Source organism: Telopea speciosissima, chromosome 11 (assembly GCF_018873765.1).
Source record: "Telopea speciosissima isolate NSW1024214 ecotype Mountain lineage chromosome 11, Tspe_v1, whole genome shotgun sequence".
NCBI classification, from domain to species: Eukaryota; Viridiplantae; Streptophyta; class Magnoliopsida; order Proteales; family Proteaceae; genus Telopea; species Telopea speciosissima.
In genome coordinates, this window is record NC_057926.1 from 6147415 (window position 1) to 6172054 (window position 24640).

The following is a 24640-nucleotide window of genomic DNA, read 5'->3' on the forward strand; positions in this document are numbered from 1 at the left end:
ACATTGTATGGGTTCCTATAAAAGAGGGAGAGAGGGGAAAAAGAACAAAAAAAAAAAGAAAAAAGAATGAGGAAAACGGAGTTAAGACTCCGTGAATGAATATCAAACATGGCCATAGAAGAGCGTTATTGGAGAGAAATCCTCTTCAATGACGCTGGAGAGGATTCAGCCTCCTCTTTGGATCCAGATCTTCTACTGCCGAGCTGCCCGATAAGACCGTGTCATTGCACGCCTCACCGTGTCTAAGCAGCATGGTCCTGCCGGGCCGCTCGGCAGTAGAGGATCCAAATTGCCTTTTCTGTGCTGGGTCTTTCTTACTTGTTACGTGTCATCACAGGACTGGTCGCATGACGTGTCTGTGTGCAAACTGAAGACGAAGAAGTACGCAACATATTGTCTGAAAAAACAGGGGAAACAAAAAAAACAGTGAGGCGGGTAGTCCGTCCTATATTTTGTATTCTCGTTCGTTCTCTGCATAAACGAGAGAGAGAGAGAGAGAGAGAGAGAGAGAGAGGGAGAGTACGGCATGGATCCTTCAATCACTCCTTCAAAATTAGTTCCGATTTTGAACGTTGCTGTCTTATTCTTCGCAGCATTCTTGTACCTAATCTTCTTCCACTACGAAATTGAGGAAGAGCTAAAAAGATCTATCCTCATTAACACAGCTCTGAGCTTCGTGGGTTTTATCATAACGCTCCTTTTGATTCCCGTGGGTTCCAGGTACGTGCTGAAGCGTAATCTGTTTGGGTATGACATCAACAAGAAGGGCACCCCTCAAGGTTTAGTCAAAGTGTGAGTTCCTCCACTGTCAAATTATTATCTTTTCTCTTGATGTATTTTCTTCCTTAATCTTGTTATTCAGAATCATGAACTGGGTAATTCTTAGGTTCTCATTTTTCTTTCATGGTGAAGCGAATTCTTTATTGGAATTGATCGTGTTACGGTTTTCAAGGCGACTAGGATCGCAAACAGGTCATATAGGAATGGTGCCTAGCTAAAGTTCGAATTTTAATTTTGTATTGGATTAGCATTTGGATGAGGATGTCAGTACTGGTTGATAATATGATTTTTTCATTGTTTACAGAACCTTGTAATTGTGAAGAGCGAAATGCCTATCCCCTCTCCTCTGCGAGCTTAGTGTCAGATTGAGAGCACCAAAGCTAATGACGTCCCTACTAAGTTGCCTAGGTAATGAATGAAATACTAGTCCCACTAGTTAGCTTACTGTCTTTGAATTAGAGTATAATCTCCCATGGAAATAGTGTTACACCTTGGGGTGGTATTAATTATAAATGAAGAGAACCTTAGTATCTTGTTAGACAGTCAACATCTGTAACTTTCATGAACATGCTTGATTTCTTTGCAGCAAGATTTGCTAATGAAACTCACAGGTGACTTTATTTTTGTTTAGATTAGTGATCCAGTGTCTTCAACTGTCCTTGTAATCTGTCTTACATCTTTTTTCCCAATTTTGTATCCATTTGTGTAACTATGAAACATAAACAATCTCAGGTCTTTTTTCCCCGTAAACCCTCCCCCCCCCCCCTCCCCAAAAATAAAAAAAAAAATAAAAAAAATGCTTGCATGAGTAGAATATGTAAGCTTTTGAAGATTCAGTAACTTGTTTTAGTTGTAGGTGCTGTAGTGGGATAATGGGTTGTTTGACTATAATCTTCTTTATGAGTTAGAATGATGTAGGACAACCTAGAGGTTTAGACTTGAATAAAAATGAACATTGAGGAAGAAGTGGTAACTTGAGGGCCGCTTACTCGATTGAGAAGAGCATTGTGATCAGCCTTGTTTTTTCCTAACAAATAGCATTATCTTGTGCAATGACTCAAGTGTTAGCTAATGGAGACATGATAACACCAAAATAGAAGAATTTGACTTCACTCTGATGCCAAATCTGATGTAGTATGGATTGGAGCATCCATTCCTTAAGATGTCACTTCTCCTTTAAGTTTCTTATACCTTTAGCAAACAAAAGCAAAATTAAAGAAAACACCCTCATGCAAAATGAAAAACTACCCCATATAATATGTAATAACAAATTTTCCCCTGTCCAAAATTGCAAAATACTCTCTCCTAATAGTTGTAATTACATTTATGCCCTTACCCAAATTAACAAAACAACCCTTTGAAAAATCCTTTATCCGGATTCACAGTTGAAGTCTTGAGCTAATTTTGTGAAATTTGGGCTCGGGTTTCCGAATGGGTTCATGCTTTTCAAGCCAATGAAGTTCTACTTCATCATAGAAAATAAGAAATTGAAATTAGGCTAACAAAGTTTGTGGGAGGAATAGTTTGGTATAAAATCATAGTTCGAAAACTCGTCTCATTTCGATGTTTAGACTAGGTTGAAACCATTGAAACTTTGGAATTTCGGCGAAATTTTGCCGAAACATTGTATTTTATTTGGTTTTGTATTGATGTTTCGGTGGGCAAATGGCCACAATTGGCTTCGAAAAGCTTGTTTTATGCTTAATTAACATATTTAAATCTTAAAATAAAAAAAAAAAACAAAAAACAAATGACAAGTAAAACAAGTAAATTATGCAATAATGGATGAAGGCATATATTATTGAATAAATTTTTAAGAAATAGTTAAAGACTTAAAGTAGAAACTATAAAGTACAGCGAACAATGCATGTTACATAGACACCCAAGTTTAGTGAACAATACATATGTCAAAGACACCCTTGTCTTCCATGTCCCAACAATACAATATTGTGAGTCTATGACTGCATACTGATATGAACTATGACGTGTTGGATCGATTTCACTCATGGTCTGATGGGTCCGACGTGCATTGGTCTCAGTCTGCATGACATATATATGCCACATCATAGTGTTCAATGAGAAACGAGAGTAGTCTTCGACAATTGTCCTGTAAATGGTCTCATCTACATACTGCATGTAACCTATCCTAGGGTATAGGTCAACTTAACGTGAAGGACCAGCCATTGTGCCACTTTCATAAGATGGATATGGATGCATGTATGACCGGTTGGCTGGGTAGGAGAAGTTGTCAACAAAGGACGATCCGGTATGTCCCTGAGACTGTGAGTGGGCATCATACTCAAAAATGGGAACGGATGAAGAAGATGCATGCTCCCTCATGCTAATGAAATGACCATATGGACTGTATACTGAGATGGGGCACTCCATTGCCGACTTCCTCTGTTGTCCCCTATACTTATCCCTCTCAGAGTGCTAGACAAGTTGTCAACATCCATATAGTCAACCAGCTCATTTACTCTGAGCCAACAACGATGCCCTCTCTTATAGCATGCATGAGTGGCTAGACATGCTCTGTGTTCCGTATGCTGTGTAGCATGATCAAACTGGGTCTCCACTGTGAATTGAATTGGCTCCTGCATCTCCTTTGCATAGTTATTCTCCTCTCGAAGTGTTGCATATCTATCACCACAATCATCACCATCACCATCACCACCATCATCGTTGTCGCCCCACCATCATCGTCACCATCTCCATCACCTCCATGAGTAGACGGTGACGGTATGCGAGTTTGACCACCTGAGAAAGTGGACTAGTTAGGGTCCTCATCATCATCCCTGCCAGGTGTGGGTTCGAATGGTCGAGGTATCTGTGAATGCATCCAACCCTCTGTAGCTGTGTAGTCATCCATGTCAACACCCATCTCACTGGCTATATGGGGGTCAGGCCTACCCCTAGCCTGATCCATCACCGGCTCATCTCTATCCCTCATCCACTCCACCAAGGGATCCTCATCATTTGACTCGATCTGGAAAACGTCGGCGAGCTTGATCTGGGAAGTGTCATTCTACATACTCATGCGTATATGCTGTATCTTCAGCCTGATATTATAGTGCACATACTCCAAGCCAGCTAGACAGTGGGAACCTAATTGGTTACGTCTCTTTCAGTGGATGAGCAAAAACGTACTCCAGTCGCTCATAGCCAGAGGTGGAACATGTCTGGGATAGGATCTTGATTGCTATCCTCAAATTTTCTGCTGATACAACACCCACCATTCAGTTGCATTACAACAAGAGCACATGTTATTTGCATTTCACAGGTTTAAATACATATGTAAGTAAGAGAATATACTACTTAATTGCTTACTAGCATCACTTTCATTTCGGCCAGCCTCTGCGGTGGGGGTTCCAAAACTCCCCGATCCATCCTTGAAATTTTTATTCTATACTCATTTGGAAAATTGTATATGTTAGGAACCCATTCGAAGTAATTACTTATTATATTCATAAAGAACTACACAACTCACCTCATTGTTACAAACAGCTTGTGGCGGCTCCAACTTTGCACCCACTGTCTTCATTGCTTATAAGGTCCGAATTCATCCCAAGTCTATGTTTATATTGATACTTAGGGTTTAGGTAGTATGCTAAAAATTGAATTATAGATATTGTCAATGTGTTACATATTCTATAATAAAATTTAATGTGAATTAGACGCATATAAATAACATACTCACCAACCTTATTTAGTTGATGCAAAAGTTGAAGCTCCCAGCGGTCCTTAATATTCTTCAAGAAGGATTGATTGCTACGTGGCAACGCATTGCATACTCTGTATTCATCATGTCTATAGCAACATACAACTGTGGCATGGTGGGCTTAAAAGCACAGTTTATCATCCTCAGGACTGATACAATTGGGCCTAACACTTTCACCACCTTACTCAACTGGACCTAAAACTGCTCAGATGCAATGGTTTCCTGTGCTGCCTTACCACCAGGGGAATTCGATTCCCTCTACCCAAACTATTCTTCATAGCTCTGAGTCCGGCCTTCTTCGTCTCAAAGCTCTTTAATGCAATATAATTTGTGGCGAATTTGGTGATTTCGGGCCTGACCAAGTCCACATCACACTTCTCCCTGAGAAGGTTCAGTGCAAACCCATGGTTGTAGACGAAGGTGCTCACATGTCTAGCTTTCTCAACAATACTCTACACCAATTTTACCATCCCCATGTCTTTCAACATCAATTCAATGCAATGGATTGCGTAAGGGGTCCAGAAGATTCGGTACTTACTATTATATATCAACTTCTGACCGGCCTTCTTGAAGTTGCTTCCGTTGTCTGTCACAATCTGGACAACATTGTCCACTCCCACAACTTATAAATGTATTTTGCATCTTTTCTCTCCTTGGATGCATTTACAGGTTTGAGAAATACTGTCCTCCCGTCATAGGAAACCATAAAGTTATTGATAGACTTTCTTGTGGGCCCAGTCCAACCATCACACATAATCGTGACCTTGTAGCGCTCCCACATCACCTTCAGCTCATCTATGTAGTCTTGTGGGCCCCCTTAAACCCTGGGCCAGCCTATGCAACCGCATCTAGCATCATCTGGTAATATGGCCCCATAGTGACGTTTGCTGGGATGCTGTGGAATAACAACCACTTAAAAACAGCCTCCCCAACCATCCCCTTCATATTTCCCCACATCCCCTTAATTTTATCTGCTTGTTGCCTTCTTCCTGTAGATGCCAGGATCCTGCTATAGTAAGTGGCCCACTCATGGTGGGACCACTGAAAGTGGAGGTGGAGCTGCCCTAGTACTCTGTGATCTCCTGAAGGGAAATATAATCTGCCTACTAGACAGACCAGCTCCTCCACTACCATTAGCACCTGTTGTAGACGGACCAGCTCCGCTCTGTCTTCCTTGCTCCTCCTGAAAGGTGGCTCTACTCCTCATTTGTGCCCGTCGAAAATCTCTAGCCTCTGCCTTTGTCTCCACATCATTAGGCACATACAGAAGATCATTGTTGTCATCATCACTATCATAACCCCCCTGTACTGGGTGGGTCGCATAAACTGCCTCCTCAAAAGCTATCCACGCGTTCTCCTTTTTTACCTTCCTACTCTGCCCTCCCTTCATGCTTTCAACTATGGCTCTAGCAACCTTCACAGGTACCATGGTGCATGCCATCACATTTATGGAATTCCCAGGCAAATGTTGTTTCAGTCTTTGGCACCACCTGACATAGTACTCTTGTGACAGTAGTTACACTGTGTTTTTCTTTTGTCACCGTCAATGGGGTACCATGCAACCATGCTATATCTCCCCTATCACCTTCTTTGCCTCCTCCCCTGCCTCTTCTCCTACCTCTTCCCCTATCGTTTCCCCCATCGTCTCACCTCCTTACTGTTGCATAAAGAAAAAGAAGCCATTATTAAATGAGAAACATCAAATTGAGACCACTAAAACAACTATGTAGGCATTTATTATTTTCCCCCTAACCCTTATATTTTTTTCATAATTAAAAATAATTTTCAGAATTTTCTTTCAATAAAATATTGGCCTAATACAAGAAACCAAATATGGTACAGCATTTGAAGCCTCATATGTGCTTCAAATGCTGTGCCCAAGGTTTAAAGTATCAGTATTGCATATCGTATCGGTGGGGTAATTTTAAGAGATGTATTGTAGCATATCGGAGATATGTATCGCACGTTGCAGATACGCATGGAAATGGTCAAGATACACATAGAAATACACTTTTGGAGCAAAAAACTATATAAATAAGCAATATTGGAGTTTGTTTCCTTGATTTGATTATTTTTCAGCAAGGAATCAAAGCCCAAGCATGAAATTTGAAAGAAGATGTCACAAATTGAAGTTTTGGGTGAAAACTTGTGCGTCCAGGTGCTGTTGGTGCTTTCTGATTTTGACACCGTGAGGTTGTAGATTGGCCTCCAGTGTCTGACATTTAAAAAACCTACCCACATACAAAAAGTATGTCATTTTTTTTTCAAAAAATAGGTTTTTGGGAATAGTTGGTTTATCTGAAATAGATGAATGTAGCCAAATATTTCCATCTAAGTAGCAATTGATCTTTTTGTTGTGATGTGTCAACCCCCAGCAGTGGATTCCAGTAGTATGGAGTGGTGATGTGGCAAAAAAAAAAAAAAAAAAAAAAAAAATCAAGAGTCCAGCAATTTTCCCCTTCTCCAGGTCGAAACCCTTGAAACTATCAAAGTTCTGTTGAAGTTTCGAATAGAACTTGCGAGACATTGCCTTTTTATATAAGGCTTTGTATTGTTAAGGTGAGATGTTACTGTCCGAAGTCTCGGTTGATGCATTTTGATATTTAGTATGTGGTTTCGTTTTGAGCAGGTCAAAACCACCGAAATTTTCGCCAAGTTTTCGAACTTTGGACTATAAATAACCCCTAATGAAGCCGGGATGATGCCTGGTGAATGAGAATGATGTTGGAATCATTTTGGTGTTAATTTTGAAGGGTATATGGTGGAATGTGTAGTGATAGAGAGAAAAGAAGGGAGGGGTTTGGAGTGATTGCATAACTACTTGGTGGTTAAGTGAATAAGAGAAGTTGGGGGAATGGGAAGGACAAGAGACAGTTGGAGTTATCCATTTTCAAAAGGGTTGATTACCAAAATTACTGTTTCAATGTCACTGTTTAATCATGTATTAATGTATGTAGGGGCACAGTTGGAAAATGGGTTGCCACATGTAGGCCCTTAAAAGTAGGAATCCTGCTTTGTTTTGTAGGATAGTATAGATATATAAAAGCATAGATTGGATGCAAATAAAGTTGTAAAGAGCTGCTGCTGAATCATCAAACACCGACATTGGAGGAGAAACTTAGAGGAAAGGCTTTGGAGCAAATAAGACACATTGCAGTTCTTTTCTTTTGAAGAATTGAAATTAATAGAATAGAGTGAATTTACCATAAACAGACCCAAAATCCTAACTGTAAGGTATTATGTTCTGTTGTTTTCAAACTTCAATTGTTGTAGGTACTTCAGTATAAGAGTTCTATTTTATCAATGAGGTCTTACTCTTTTAGCATTCACTTTGCACCTCAAAGTCCCATATTTCTTCCACTGCCAAACTCCTGTTAGAATGCTTTTTGAGAGAGGAGTGGTTGGGTAACTATTGCCTCGTTTGGCAACACTTTGGCTTTGCGGGAGTGTTTTTTCTTGTGGTAAAAAGAGATCTATTGAAAGGCACATGAGGATCACGTGGATGGTGTACAAGACCCCTTTAACCACGGAGTGGTGTTAGGCCAAATTGCCGTACACGGCATAGACATGGCCTTCTAGGCTAAGGAGTCGGCAATACCATTTGACTCCCTAGGAATACATGTGAAATTACAAGACAGAAAATATGGCTCTAAGTGGCAAATGTCTGATACAATAGGTTGGATAGGCAGAGGAGCTGCTTATCTGGATTCTGAATAAGTGACGTGATATTGTTGCAGTCAGATTCCATACTCAAGTGATCGATACCAAGAGAAAGAGCCTCTAGCAATCCACTTTAAATAGCGAGATCTTCACCAACTAAAATGTATTTAAAAGAATTTTCAGATTTTGTGAAAACTGGTTTCCCACTATGATCTCTAAGGATCTCCCCAAGGCCACTCTTCCCAGATGTTGGATTCAATGAGTCACAATTCATCTTCAGAAAAGCATGGGATGGAAGGGTCCACAGATGGCTGGGATTTGTTGGAGGAGAATGAGCTTTGGTGGGTTCTTGGATGGAAGCTGGGCCAGAAAAAATTCTGAATGGGCTTGCTGTGCAGTGGCAATCACCTCCAGAGGAGACCAATCTCTTTGACCAAAAACGTTGTCATTCTGAGCTCTCCAAAGATACCATGCTATAAAACCGCATAAGCCTGAGTTCTCTCTGCCAAGCTTCTTGTCTTTGCCATGAAGATTGTTCCACTTGGTTATCCACTTTGGGATATTGTAATTATCACATTGAGGCACCTTAAAAGATAGAGGGTATCTATGCCAGACAGCTTCTGCAAAGGGGCATTGGAGGATGATATGATAAGCTGATTCCGAAGTTGCACTGCATCGCAAATAATGGGGATCAATGGGGAAGTGGCGATGCACAAAACCTTCACCAGTTGCAAGGCCCTCGGCACAGGCTCTCCACTAAAATGCTTTAATTTTTTGGAAGAGAGTGGCACCTACAGATAGACTTCCAAACCGAATAAGGGGTGGAAGCCCATCTATTAGTGGATGAAGAAGAAGGCTGTGTGTTTGTATGTGCGTCTGTTTCAGTACACAGCAAATGGTAAGCCGATTTAACGGAGTAAAACCTGTTCTTGGCAGCACCCCAAACAAGACGATCTTTGGAAGGAAGTTGAATGTGAATAATAGCTACTGCAACAGATGAGCTGAGCGGAGATTCCAATAGCTCTTTGTTCCATACACGGCTATCTTGAAGACTTAAATCCGACACCCATTGGATAGTGCCCTCCTAATCTGCCACTTCATTGATCTTGAAATTGGGAAGTGATTGGATCCACCTATCATTCCAGATGTGAATCTGGCTGCTGAATCCAACTTTCCAAATAAGGCTTGCCTGTAACACCTTCCAATATACTCCTCGGTTGCAACCCAGTTTAGCTTCTATAAAACTGCATTTTGGAAAGTATACTGTCTTCATGAATGTGGTCCAAGGAGATTGCGGATCAGAGAAGAGTTTCCAAGCTGCCTTGGAAAGAAGAGCCCTGTTATGAAGGGCAGGATCCCTTAAACCAAGCCCCCTATGCTCTTTCAAGTGACATAGTTTTTGCCATGATAACCAACGGATGTATGAAGAATCAGCTTTCCCACCCCAGAAGAAGCGGGTGGCTTCGCTGCTCGTACATCTGCAGTGGGACATGGGCAGCTTAAAATGGGAGGCAGCAAAGTTAGCAATGGGGAGAGCAGCTGACTTTAACAACACCTCTCTGTGAGCATGCGTGAGGTATTGTTGGGCCCAGCCACGCATCCTCTTGCTTGTTCTGTCACTGATTTCATGAAAAAGAGCAGCCTTATTCAACCCCATATCCGTTGGGAGTGCTAAATGCTTTGTCAGCTCGTCTCTGTTGAAGATCTTCAAAATTCTGGAAAACCAACATTTGATACGAGGGGGGTATTTGTGCCGAAGCAGAGGCTTGATTTCTTCAAAATAATTGTTTTCCCGTTGGCTTGGCAATACAAATCCACACAGTGCTTTAAGTTATAGATCTAGTGGAGGCTTACCTCGGAAAAAAGAAGGCAATCACCAGCAAATAGTAGATGTGTGAGGGGCGGAGACTGATTCCTGACCTTGATGCCCTGGATTAAACCTCCTGCTTCAGCTTGGCTTAAGAGAGAACTGAGGGCTTGGGAGAAAATGATAAAGAGCTCTTGGGATAGGGATTCTCCGTGTCTAATTCCCCTTGAGGGCTTAATAGCACATCTCTCAGCTCTGCTAATCAAGATTGAGTAGCTCACTGAGGTTACACATGACATTATTAGAGAAACAAACTTGTGACTGAAACCCATTCTTTTGAGCAGCCTATGAAGGAAGAGCCATTCAACTCTGTCGAATGCCTTTCTCATATCCAGCTTTAGGACAACCATTTTATTTTTCCTCTTCTTTTTCTATACATAGTGGAAAGCCTCATGGGCGGTGAATACATTATTGGATATTTGACGGCTGGGGACGAAAGCCGATTGGGCTGGATGAATCAATTGAGGCAATAGGCTCTTCAACCGGGATACCAAGATTTTTGTGATCACCTTCACGGTTACTACACACTCCATAGAGGCTAATAGGTTATAGGTCTCTATAATCAACCTCTTCAGGGACCCCCACTTTTGGAACGAGGCAAATTTTTTTTTTTTTGGTGAATGAATGAGGCAAATTAGAGTATTGTTACAATGCAAGGGAAGAAAACCTGTAGAAAAGAAATTGACAAAAGTATAAAGGTCCAAGTGTGTTAGATCCCAAAATTTTGGAAAGAAAATAGGGGGGAAACCATCAACTCCTGGGGATTTCAAGGGGCCCATTGAGAAGAGAGCCCACTTGAGTTCCTCCAGCGTAGGAGTTTCACAAAGCATAGCGTTGTCAGTCTCTTGGATGGTTGGCTGAATGGCTTTAAAAACCGAATAAAGTGCAGCTTCATCAATTCCTTCGGATTTGAAAGTAGTTTGATAATGGGATTCAATCTCCTTATAGATCTCTTGCTCCAAAGATGTCCAATTACCGGATGGCAGCTTCAATTTCAGAATACAATTATGTTGTTTCTTATAGTGGCAGAGTGGATGAAAGAGTGCCGTATCTTTGTCTCCTCCTTGGAGCCATGAAATACGGGATTTCTGATGCCAGAACTCCTCTTCCTGAGCAAGATTTTCCTCAAGAGCCTTCAATATCTCATTCTCTTTAGCTTGAGAGGCAGCCGAAGTAGGAAGGCTCTGAAGCTCTGCAAGATCTGATTTCAGCTGCTGAATTGTCGTCTGAAGGTGGCCGAATGTGTCAATGTTCCATTTCCTCAAGCTGTCACTACATGAGAGCGTTTGCCATGAATACTAGGAGTTGGGAGATCATGGTGGGGATCAGTTCAGGATTTGTTCACAACCCGATTACAATCGGGATGGCGCAGCCACATCGATTGGAACCAAAAAGGATGATGACCTTTGCTTGGCAGCTCGTCAGTATCCACCAGGATTGGAGTATGATCAGAGCGAAAAGCAATTCTTATGAAAACCACCGTTTCAGAAAAACAAGTGCGCCAAGCAGCATTTGAAAGGGCATGGTCAAGTCGGATTCTGATGTTGGCAGGCCCAAGTCTCTTATTGCTCCATGTGAACACAAGGCCTTGAGCTCCTGGATTCAGCAGAGAAACAGAAATTTCCAGCAACTAGAACATGAAGAATAGCTGAACAGAAAACCAGAAATTACTAAACTGAATAAATGATAGATAAACTAGAAGAATGGAGGAATAGAAGAAAGATATCAACCAAGCATCCCACCTGGAACTAGGCTAACATCCATCAGCCATCCTTAGCATCTCACCAAGGGTTGTTGCATCCCACAACAGAGCATTCCGAGTCCCACAGAACATAGAGGCAGCAGAAGCCAATTTTATGCAATAGCAAAATCATGTGGAGCTCCATGGATTTTACATCAATGTATAGAAAATAAAAGTGTATTTACATTTTACAATAAGGAAAGTGTACTTGAAATAGGAAAGAAAGAAATAAGAAACTTTATCCACAATAGGAATAGATGTCCCTTATAACTAAAACTGTATCTTAACTAGTTAGAATTAGGTATCCCACATGATTAAAACTCTATATAATGTGGGAATAGGAATGTTATTCATATAAGACTCTATCATATCCTTAACGACCAAGGAAATAACAATTACTTAATAAAATTAAAACCCAAACTAAATAATAAAATAAATCTTGTATTCCTATCTTCTACCCGTAATTTAGGCCCATTAAAGTGGCCTATTACAAAGAAAATCCATTAGGCTAAAGGCTCAACATGTATAGAACCCAACCTAAGGCTTGTTTCCACTAAATAAGCCCAGTTTTATGTTTTATTTGCATTAGGATCCCTGGAGACTTCATCTGTAAGAGAATTAATCAGTTGTGCATCCATAGGGATCAGATGTCATTGGGGATGAAAGTGAACCTCTCAAATAGATGAGGACTTCAAAGGACCACCTTGACGAAAAATAGCTGAATTCCCGTCATCATCTTTTAGAATCAATAGAAATAACCTTTTGAGACCAAATAGGTGAACTTTAGTCTCAGCACTTACCATATCCAACTATGGTTGTGCCTGAGAAGGTGTAGTTTACATCACTCCCCATATCGCTAAAAATGCCTGCCAGCCCAAAGGATTGGATTCCCCAAAGGACAACCATCAAACTTAAGTTTTGTGTGTGTATTCATTATGCAGGGACCCAGGTTGCTAGGACGCAAGAGAAACTGTTGCACTGTAAAATGCTACATTTGTAGACGACTGAAGAACTTTGCTATCTGATTCAAATATGCAATTAGTCTTGTACAATATATATGTTTTCGACCCCCTAATTGTGTTATCCAAATTTGTTGTAATGATATTGTGTTTCCATGTTTTTGCAGGCCTGAATCATTGGGTATTGTTGTCGGAATTGTTTACATGGTCTTGGCTATATTATTTCAGTATTTTAACTTCACATTGGACTCCAATGTATGTATTTTCATATTAAATACGAATATGGACACCTTTAGCTATTATATGATTCATTATGAATTGCTCTATGAATAAAATGTATGTATGCATGGCTGATGGCCCTTTTCCTTTTTCTCTTTTTGCATGTCCTACTTCACCTTTTTTTTTTTTTAATTAAAACATCTTTTGTTGGATCTGAATATTTGTGTTGTTTTTGCTCCTTGGGACCAACAAAAGTACATGCTTTTGATGTACTTCTCTAACCTCTTTATTTGCAACTATATCCATATCTTAAATAGTATTAATTTTATTGATTGGACAGTGTTGTATTTTAAATAGTGTTTGCCATTATGTGAATCCTGGCTATATCCTGAATACTTTTTGGTAGGCAACAAGATCATATTGTATAGCAGGGTATGCATTCAACTAGAGTTGGAAAGTAGCTCAGTAAAAAGAACAAGAAAGAAGAGAAAAAGATAACTATTCCTAAAATCGTAAAGATTTCAAGTTTTATCTGTTTCCCAAGTTATAAATTGTACTAATTGCTGGAAAATTTATGCAGTGGCTTGTTGAGTACAATGCAGCATTAGCATCTATTTGCTTCATGATTCTGCTTGGATTTGTTGATGATGTCCTTGACATCCCCTGGAGAATGTGAGTTCTTGGGTTACTGCAATTGCTTTTTAAGTTTTCTTGATATGCTTATTCTCATCTCAAAAGAAGTGTTTTCTTGTGGATAGGCTTCCTGAATTTTAGATTTGTAATATACCTTTTGTGTGCTCTTATTCAATTATGAACAACAGAAAATTGCTCTTGCCATCATTTGCTGCACTTCCCCTGTTGATGGCATATGCTGGACATACAACCATCATTATTCCAAAGCCTCTTATTCCATATGTTGGGCTAGAAATTTTGGATCTGGGTGAGTGTCATTTCCTCATACTGTGTATATTTACTTTAGAAAAGAAAAATGAAATTAACTATCAGAAAGAAGTGTAAAACAGTTAGCTGTAAAAAAGAGTTTGAGAATATTACATTATTACAGTAATATGAACTTCATAAACATGTTCGTGACTGACATGATTAGGCTTAGGATTTTCAGTTCCGATCACTTTATGGATATAATTCAAAATAAGACGGCCATATATAGTTTTAACAAAGTACTTAGACATTGATTCACAACTAACGAGTATGGTGAAGGTGATGGGATACTTGTGGTTTGTTCTCCCAGTAAGGAGGAGCGATATGATCCCGATTGAATGAGCTAAAAGAGCTAGGGGCAGGCCTAAAATGATCATAGGAAAAGTTGTGAGGAAGGACATGCATAGTCTTGGCCTTGTACCAAGCATGACCTCAGATAGAGCCTATTGGAGGGCAAGTATCCATGTAGCAGACCCCATTTAGCTGAGATTCTCCTGACTTGCTGGGCTGTGCCTCTTTCTGCGTACTGGCATCTTTGATCTTTCATTTGTCATTTTCCATTTTTCTTCCCTCACCTCATTCCCCATAACTCTTTCTCTCATCTCTTCATTCCCACTTTTTTTTTTGTTTAGTCCTCAGTTTTCTCTACTTTGTTTTGTTTGGATCCATGCAGCCGACCCCATTAAGTTGTGATAAGGTTGAGTTTGTTGTTGTTCTCTAGTTTTTGTGGTTTGCTGTTTCTTTGTCTCCTTGCAGTTGTATTCCTTTTTCTCTTTGCTTGCTCCCTAGCTTCTTTCTTGCATTATTCGTTTTGTTCTATTTTTGTTCATATGCCTCAAAGTGATAATGCTCTCCTTTATTTTTGGTTGGAAAAAGAGTATGTGAGATTAGGAAAATCAGGAAAGAAGACGGAAAAACCTGAAGAGCTTATTTTCATCCTTTCCTCTTCTTTTTAATTAAATTTTCTTTGTTTTGCCTATCAAAAACTAAAATAAGATAAAGGAACTGCTGCAGATTATTTGGAGATAGCTTACTAAATGGATATAAAAGAAGGACAGCTTGTTTTTATATTTTAGAAAAGTCATTTCCTTTGCTTTTACAATGAAGACGGGTCAGATGATCATGTCAATTAGTTGCATTTGTCAAAATTTAACTACCATGCAACTCCTGAACTCCTAACAGTGAAAGAGGCTAGGGTATGCCGAATCATATATTCATGGCTTTGGCTAGAGGCCGGGCCTTGATGCAATGGTAAGGTTAATCCATTGAGACCTAGTGGTCGAGTGTTCGAGTTGGGAAACAGCCTCTCTGCGAAGCGGGAGTAAGGCTGTGTACATATCTGCCCCTCCCCAGACCCCGCAGTGGTGGGAGCCTCGTGTGCAGGGTACGCCCTTTTTTTGTGCTAGTTGGCAATGGGGATGGTGAGAAAGCAACCAGAGCAAATGTCTCTGTGAGAAAAGAAAGGATAAACGGATCTGTCATCAGTTTAGTTTATAAATCTTAGCTCTTCTGGACTAGAAATTGATTGTGTTGATCCCTGTTTGATTTTATGATAAATAAATGCTTACTTTGGATGAAGACCTCATTCTATTAATGAATGTGACAGGATGGATATATAAACTGTATATGGGCCTTTTGGCAGTATTTTGCACTAACTCCATCAATATCCATGCTGGCATAAATGGCCTTGAAGCTGGGCAGACAGCTGTAATTGCATCTGCTGTAAGATCAACCGTGATACAACAGTTCAAATATAGTTTTATTATGGTACTGATATAACTGAAGCTAATGCATGTATGTGATTGTAGATCTTAATACATAATGTGATGCAAATTGGAGCGTCTTCAGACCCAGAGTACAAGCAAGCTCATGCATTCTCTATTTACCTAGTGCAACCCTTGCTGACCACTACACTTGCTTTACTTTGTTATAACTGGTAAATGTTAAGGAGAAATACTATGTAGCAATGCGTTAGTGCAGTTCATGTTTCTACCCTGCTAAATGACAAATACAATTGGATGGCGGTTCAGACAGTTGCAACTTGTTATGGAAACCCTTTTCTCATCAAATGTTGATAACCACCTGAACCAGTCAGACCTATAGATTGCCTAATTTTGGCAATTGTACGATGTTTAAACCATGTTAGTTTCAAATTCTTTTTCATTCTTGAAGATTCTCACTGCACAAACAATATTGTCTTTCTAATGTTATATGTTATTCTGTTTTGGTGGTTATTACAGGTATCCTTCTTCAGTTTTTGTTGGCGACACCTACACTTACTTTGCTGGAATGGCTATGGCTGTAGTTGGCATATTAGGTCACTTCAGGTGGTTTCTTTTTAACTTGCTTTACAGAGCCATCTTATAATTTTTTATAATAAAAAACTTTGGCACGGTGTGCTTTGATGTAATCCAAATGTAACATGCAGTCATTCATTGGAACAGTTTGACTGGTAGTTCTTTGATACTATATTAAATTAGCGGCAAACATTGGCTCTAGAATGATATGCACATCTTCCCTGTGCCTTCCAGTCCACACACCTGAGGTGACTTCAAAAAATTATCCTGATGCTAGGGTGTGGTAAATTTGAGAAACTATGTTGTAATGGCAGGTGGTCAACTAATGAGTGTTGTGGAATCTATCTAGTTCTAGTACCTGACTTAGTTGAGAGCCTAAAGGAAGTGGATGTTATAGTCTAGTTGTTTGGGACACCTGAATTTGGTTTTCCCAAAAAAAGAATTGTTTTCACAATCAGGATTTTAAATCAAGGCTGGTTTTGGTGTCCTATGGGGTCAGTTCATTTACATATCCTTAATGATAGCACCTCTCATGGTATTCTAGTAAATCATTCAATGGTGGGTGCATGGTTCTCCAACTTTGAGTGCTTGGCTAAGCCTGATTGTAAAGATTTGGGAAGAGAACCCACAAGCTCAGAACATTATGGTTATCAGAGGTAAATGTATTGGAGGGAGAACACCCGATATAGGAACAGGATGTCTCGGGAGACTATTCAACTGAAGTGCAAGGGTGGTTTCAGTGGTATGTGCTGACAGTGGATCTCTTCTCATTAGTTGAGCATCAACACCTCTAAATTTGTGGTGGTGGAAAGATTTTGGAAATGATAGACTACCCATGATTTGTTAAGGATTACAGTTGTTTATTTTATACACCTTGTAAGGGAGACAACATGCGTGTTTTATTCCTTTTAATGGTACTTTATCTTTTGGTTGTCTACTTCGCACACAAAGGGGAGTAAACTCTGGAATACTGAAACTTGAGCTGGTATTTTACTGAATACTGACTGGATAGTCAAAGAAGAGTGGTGATGATTTCATGGTCATGCAAATGGTGGCAGGAATCTTGGTTGATTGCCAGTCTTAGTCATCCGAGTGTGTGTGTGTGAGACAGAGAGAGAGAGAGAGAGAGAGAGTTGTAGGTTGCTCATCAATTGCTCTCGTTAGCTTCCAAGAGACCAGCTGGCACTAGCTAATAGCTGGAAGTGAATTTTATTGGGGGTGATGAGATTGCATATAATCTTTTTCACTGTTAGAAGAGTGTGATGGCGGAGCCTCTTTATTTTTTAATATTGTTTGGTCCAAAACTTATTCCACAAGACAATAATTAATCTGTAATGTTGCTGTTCAAAAAAAATCAAGAAGGGGAACCAGAATGATGGTTACCCAGTTTTTTTTTTTTTTTTTGTGTGTGAGGGGGGGGGGCTTTGTTTGTGCTGTTATGTTTGTGTATGACTCATAGAGGCTGATGATGGGTGTGATGCGGAATCATGATAATGCTTCTACTGGGGAAAGCCAAAAGCCCATAGTCAATTCAAGGGAAATTGCATGCATTGAACAAAAAGGCAAATTCCATTTAAATTTTAAGTCATTATGTAGGTTATTTACATCTCTTTCTCTTGGGCTATTTTTTGTGAGGTCAAAACTTATCCGTTCATAATGGTATTCTGTTTAAAACCTATTCAGTTTCCTTTCTAATGTGACCCAGAACTTGCAATTCCAAGTTGCATTGGGAAAGTTATGGCCAATTCTTTTGATAAGTTTCAGCCTGTGGCTGGATTTCTGTTTTAATTAGTTTAATTTGTTAAGGAACTTGATTTAAAGTATTTCTTAAGTTGATTTCTTTAATTTATTTGTGAAGTGTTTAAGCATTCATTGCAGTTGTTGAATCGCCATTGGAGCTGTATTAGGAGTCTTAGTTTTAACTTGGAATTAAGTAATGAAACTTTAGATTTTCTCCCCACTCATAGTAGATTAGGAATAATAGGGACCCTATAAATATGTGCAGTAAGAACGATTGTAATAGCGTGAAGCCTGGAAGAGATGATTGAAACAATTTTGGTCATGAAATTATTCCCCCAAAACCTTGGCTGTCCCACATCCATTTTTGTACTAGTGTGAAACCAGGAAGAGATGATTTAATTCCATGCATAAAGTCAAAAGTAAGGAAAAACGGGGAACTTAATTTATTTCAGTCTTAAATTCCATGACTTGGAGTGATTCAGCACTCTCTCCTGATCATGGGGCACTGGGTTCAGGATTTGCGATCTATTGGTTGTACTTGGATCCTGTAGGTGTTAGAGTTGTTAGTAGATATGTAACAGGGGTAGTTTGGGAACTAGACTTTGAACTAGTTGCCTTATTCTGTATTTTATCTTGTTTGTCTTTTTGACCTTGTACCTCCCTAGAGAGGTGGTTGTAATAATTCCATTAGTTCTATTCAAGTAATATAGAGTGTGGAGAAGTCTCTCCAACACATAAGATTACAAGTTTACAACCCAAAACATTCTCTTCTCTCTTCTCTCTTCTCTTGCCATCTTCTTCCTCCTCCAACTTCTTCCTTCTCTCTTACTTACCTTCTTAACCTAAAATCTAACTTGGTATCAGAGCTTTAGGGTTTGAGAGTCGAATCCATCTTCTTGCTTCCATTCTTTCCTTCTATTTGAAACCCTAGGGAACCAAGGGTTTCAAGGAGAAGCTCCCTATGTAAGAAATCTGTTGAAAGGAGCATGAAATAGGTTTAATATAACCTATCCTTGTATTTGCAACTGCTATTTGAGCTCAGATGAAGCTCTCTTGATGATTTGAAGCCTCTCTATCCACTGCTAGAGTTACCGCCAGCTCCAGCTTGAAGTTTCTGTATCTCTCTCTCTCTCGGCATGGGTTTGAGGCTTGGAATGGAGCACTAGAATCGCCCAAGGTGCTTGTCAAGGTCCATGTGTCCCTTCTTGCTGCTTGAAGGCTCTATGTGAGCACAACTCCTTTTTCGTGGAGCTCTGTTTTCTGCCCAGGTACAGCCTGTGACTGCTGCTTCCTTTTTTTCTTGCATTTGGAGTACCATGGACTCCTCCCTTGGTTGAGAAGTGTTTATGGATACCTTGTTTAAGGTCTTAGAACTTGTTTGAGTGGGTTTTGCTCCTTGGAAGGTGTTGGGTGAAGTTTTGTCCAGATTTTACCTGTCTTTTTTTTCTGCTGGAATTTACTTCTTGTGATTGGAATCCTTATTTGGGTTGAGTGTGTACTCCCCACTTTGTTTGGAGTTTCTTGTGTATGGTTAAGTGCCTTTTTTATCCCCATAATATGGCTGAATCTGATGCCTCTGGGCTTGGCACCGCTGAATCACAACCTACTCCGGCAGCCTCACAGTTTGTCTTTGAGAACTCACACCCACAGATCTCCATTGTGAAATTAGACAACACCAATTATTTGGATTGGTCCCACTCAGTGAAGCTTTCCCTTAGGAGCAAAGGGAAACTTGGGTATATTACAGGTACCATTACTGCTCCAGCTCATGGTTCCCCTACTTATGAGAAATGGGAGACCGAAAATTCCACAGTCATGACCTGGCTCATCTTCTTCATGAAGCCCGAGATTGGGAGAAGATTTATGCGAAAGGAAACTGCCAAGGCTATTTTGGACAGTGTCTCCCAAACATTTGACAGGGTGGGTGACTCAGCCAAGGTTTATCAACTCCACCAAAAAATTAATGCAATGAAGCAGGGGGATAAGACTATTTCTGAGTACTACAATGCCTATATTAGTCTTTTAGAGGAGTATGATCACTACAGGGACCTCCAATTGACCAACCCAGCGGATGAAGCAAAGGTGTATCATGCTCTTGAAAAGGAGCGTGTCTTCACTCTTCTTGGTGGCCTCAACCCTGATTATGAACCCATCAGGCTCCAGATTTTGGGCCGGTCTCCTCTTCCATCTCTTGATGAGGTTTGCAGCTATTTACAGAGTGAGGAGACTCGGCGTGTTGCTATGGCACCAGCTCCAGCATCATCTCTTGAGAGATCAGCTCTCAATTCTTCCTCTTTCCGGGACACCCGTGGTGGTGGTAGAGGCCAGGGGCCTAATTATGGGGAGGACAGAGCAGTGGAGACAGGTGGTGCTAGTGGAGGCGGCAGAGACAGGTTTAAATGTGATCATTGTGGGAGATCTGGGCACACCAAGGATAGATGTTGGACTCTTCATGGCCGTCCTTATTACTACTCTTTCTACAGCTTCTATTCCCAGGAATGTTAATGATGCTATGTCTGACCCAAAGTGGAGACAAGCTATGTCTAAGGAGATGATGGCTCTTGAGAAGAATAATACTTGGCAATTGGTGGATCTCCCTAAGGGACGTGTCCCAGTTGGATGTAGATGGGTCTATACAATTAAGTACAAATCTGATGGTACTGTGGAGAGATACAAGGCAAGGTTAGTTGCCAAGGGGTACAGTCAAGTCTATGGAATTGACTATCAGGAGACATTCGCTCCTGTGGCTAAGCATAACTCTATAAGAGTTCTTTTATCACTGGCTGCCAATAAAGATTGGCCATTATATCAATTAGATGTGAAGAATGCCTTTCTCCATGGTGACTTGGAAGAGGAAGTGTACATGCAACCCCACCAGGCTTCAAAATGCCTTCACCTGAAGGGAAAGTGTGTCTCCTCAAGAAGGCACTATATGGTCTCAAATAGTCACCAAAGGCATGGTTTGAACACTTCCAACAGGCTATTCTGAAGAATGGATATTCCCAAGGCCAAGCTAATCACACACTCTTTACCAAGCGGGGTAATGGTACCATCACTACTCTCATTGTCTCTGTGGATGATATTGTGGTCACAGGAGATGATATAACTGAGATTGGTACACTGAAAAGCTACTTGGCACAACAGTTTGAGATCAAAGATCTGGGCACCTTGAAGTACTTCTTAGGAATTGAAGTATCAAGGACTAAGAAAGGAATCAACATATTTCAACGGAAGTTTGTTCTTGATTTGTTGACAGAGACAGGGATGTTGGGGTGCAAACCAGCAAATTCTCCTATTGAGCAAAATCACAAACTAGGGGAAGATTGTGGTCCTTCTCTGGTTGATGCGGGAAAGTACCGAAGGCTTGTTGGGAAGCTCATCTATCTTGCTATGACACGCCCAGATATCTCATATGCAGTGGGAGTGGTGAGCCAATTCGTGCATGCTCCCAAAAGTGGTCACTTGGATGTTGTGTATCGCATTTTTAGGTATTTGAAGTCCTCCCCAGGGAAAGGACTGTTGTATGCCAGACACAATCATTTGAGAGTAGAAGGTTTCACTGATGCAGATTGGGCTGGCTCTATTACAGACAGGAGATCTACCTCCGGCTATTGTACCTTTGTGGGAGGTAATTTGGTTACATGGAGGAGCAAAAAACAGCACGTTGCAGCCAAATTCAGTGCAGAGGTAGAATTTAGAGCTGTGACTCATGGAGTATGTGAACTCATATGGTTGAAAAGACTTGATCAGGAACTGGGATTTGACACTGAAGGCCCTATGAGACTCTTTTGTGACAACAAGGCTGCCATCAGTATTGCCCACAACCTTGTTCAGCATGACACAACTAAGCATATTGAGGTTGATAGACACTTCATCAAAGAGAAGATCGACTCTAGCTGCATTTGCACTCCTTTTGTGAAGACTGGTGATCAGCTGGTAGACATTCTCACCAAGGCCCTTGCCTCTCCTCAGTTTAGTTTTCTTCTAAGCAAGCTGGGAATGCATGATATATATTCTCCAACTTGAGGGGGAAGTGTTAGAGTTGTTAGTAGATATGTAACAGGGGTAGTTTGGGAACTAGACTTTGAACTAGTTGGCTTATTATGTATTTTATCTTGTTTGTCTTTTTTACCTTGTACGTCCCTAGGGAGGTGGTTGTAATTACTCCATTAGTTCTATTCAAGTAATATATAGTGTGGAGAAGTCTCTCCAACACATAAGATTACAATCCAAAACATTCTCTTCTCTCTTCTCTCTTCTCTCTTCTCTTGCCATCTTCTTCCTCCTCCAACTTCTTCCTTCTCTCTTACTTACCTTCTTAACCTAAAATCTAACTGTAGGATAGAGTTAACAAGATTAATCACTGGATTTGATAGACCTTGTCTACAACACAGGAGTTTCTTGATCCAATCCGCATGCCAATGTGAATTACGAACCCATCCTAAATCAGTGATGAGTTCAAAGAAATGTGGGACTTTGTATTGGTGATTGTAATTCTCAAGTTCTCAGGAATTTTTACTCTGAAAATCCATAGCCATTGGGATTGGGTGAATTTGAATTTCCATGATCTCCTAAGACCATCTTGTATTGATATCTGAAGCTTCATATACACACACATCATAACTTCTGTTGTGTTTTTTTTTTTTTGGGTGGGGGGAGAGGGGAATAGGTGTAGCTATGGATAAAGCTTATGGATACTAGTTCATGCATTTATTTCTTTTGGATGCATAAGGTACCTGTTTGCCATGTGAACATACAAATGCCTAAATTAATAGTTTATCTTTGCTTCTTTTCAGTGAAACACTTTTGATCTTCTTCCTGCCTCAAGTTTTTAATTTTCTTTTGTCACTCCCTCAGGTAAGCTCAAAAAACATCTTTCATTGTAAACATACTAAACTTTGTTAACCTAAAAAAAAAATAGATTCAAGAGTATCCTGATCAAGTCTTTATTTTGTTTCGTCTTGCAGCTTTCTGGCTATCGCAAATGTCCACGACACCGTCTGCCAAGGTAACTTTCTGGTCTCTATAAACTTGTCTGATCACATGACTTGCTAATACTCTAAAAGCCAACTCGAGAACTAAAGCAGGTAAACTGTTTATGATTATTCCTCAATAATGTCCTGAAAAATCTTTTGCTTTTGCAGATTTGATCCTCAGACAGGACTGTTAACTGGGACAGATGATGGGACACTTGTGAACTTCTCTTTAAGATGTTTTGGCCAGATGTCTGAGAAGTATCTTTGCCTCCTGCTTCTTGTTTTACAGGTGAGACCTTTGCACTTGTACTTTTATCTTCGCTTGACATTTGCATAGTATTAGTCTCCTGTATATTCTCATTCTGCCATGACAAGCATAAAGCTATCATATGTTCAACAGGCTCTTGCGTGTAGCTTTTGTTTCTTCCTGAGGTACTGCCTTGCCGGTTGGTATAAATAAAGTAGTGGAGAACCTGAAAAGAGTATGCGGTCCATCTTATTGACATATGAAAACTTCTCTGACCCTGCTGTTTCTCTCAAATCTAGCCATTACTTCTCTGTTTGAGTTATGCAAAGATAGCACATGTCTTCAGATGCACTTTCTGACTGTAATAAGCACAGTTGCTTCAAGTCACAGTTTTTTGAGATTGTGCAACTGTAGTGGTAGGGTAGGATGAGAAAGAGCTAAACATTTTTATAGTCATTAGAAAAAATTCCCCCACTAGCTGAAATATGTATAATGACATTATATATTCTGGAGAGAAACACTTCACTGGTTCAAATTGTTGGTGGAGAGAAAGGAAGAGTTGGAATGTAGTATTGCAGGGAGGGGGTAAAAATATAATTGGAATGTAAATTTATTTCCATTCACTAATTTCTTTTACATGTTTGTCTGATCGTACACTATTCATTTGCTCTCCTCACCCCCCCTCCTCCTCTTTGGATTGATGGAACATATATTCTCTGTTTGCTGTGAATTATTGTGAACAACTATAAAAGCAAGATATTGGCCATCGATGCACCTTGTTTGGTCGGTTCAAAGAATACTCATACTTGGACCCTAACATAACCAGGGGCTCTGGGTTTTGTTCTTGTTATCTCTGTTGTTGCTACTTTTGTTGTGTATGTGTGTTTTGGTATGAAAACAGATATTACTTCCACATCAAAATGACGATATACAAAGGATATTACAATGGAGAAGCAGCTCCCAATGAAATTTAACATACCGCTGGACCTGCGAAGCTCTAATAGATAGATAGAGAGAGACAGAGAGAGAGAGACAGAGAGACAGAGAGAGACCAAAACCCAAAAACCAGGACATGCAAGGTGCAAGGAACCGCAAACCACTTGTAATAACAGGCAAAACCAAATATACAAACAGAACCCATGATAATAGGTCAAAAGCTAAACACACAAGTTCTAAAATCAAAACAGAGGAGCTGGAAAAAGACATCCTTTTATGTAGGCAAACAGACCACACGATGAAACCTCCAAGCCACTGGAGTTTTCAGGCAGAATTTGAGAAGATGGATGAAGATCATGCCCCTGACATGCAAAATTTGTAGCACCCAATTTAGCTAATTTGCCTACAACTGTGATATTTTGAAAATAAGCTTCCAGGCTGAAAGTAGACATTCTCTAATTGCCCATTACTTTGGCAAAACTGAGTTGTTTAAAACCAAGGTGAGACAGCACTGCTAAAAGAAGTATGAAAATAATTTGGGAGAAATTTCAAACTTGACAT

General features: G+C 40.1%; 1 protein-coding gene across 1 annotated transcript; it reads left to right on the forward strand.

The window, feature by feature from the left end:
• Window positions 1–526: 526 nt before the first annotated feature.
• LOC122646727 (UDP-N-acetylglucosamine--dolichyl-phosphate N-acetylglucosaminephosphotransferase-like) lies at window positions 527–23601 on the forward strand. The gene is made up of 11 exons (XM_043840331.1): window positions 527–792; window positions 12893–12980; window positions 13525–13616; window positions 13766–13884; window positions 15490–15605; window positions 15692–15819; window positions 16124–16210; window positions 22717–22777; window positions 22888–22928; window positions 23065–23185; window positions 23297–23601. The coding sequence occupies exons 1-11, from the start codon at window positions 527–529 to the stop codon at window positions 23354–23356; spliced, it is 1179 nt and encodes a 392-aa protein (XP_043696266.1). The 3' UTR covers window positions 23357–23601.
• The last annotated feature ends 1039 nt before the right edge of the window (window positions 23602–24640 follow it).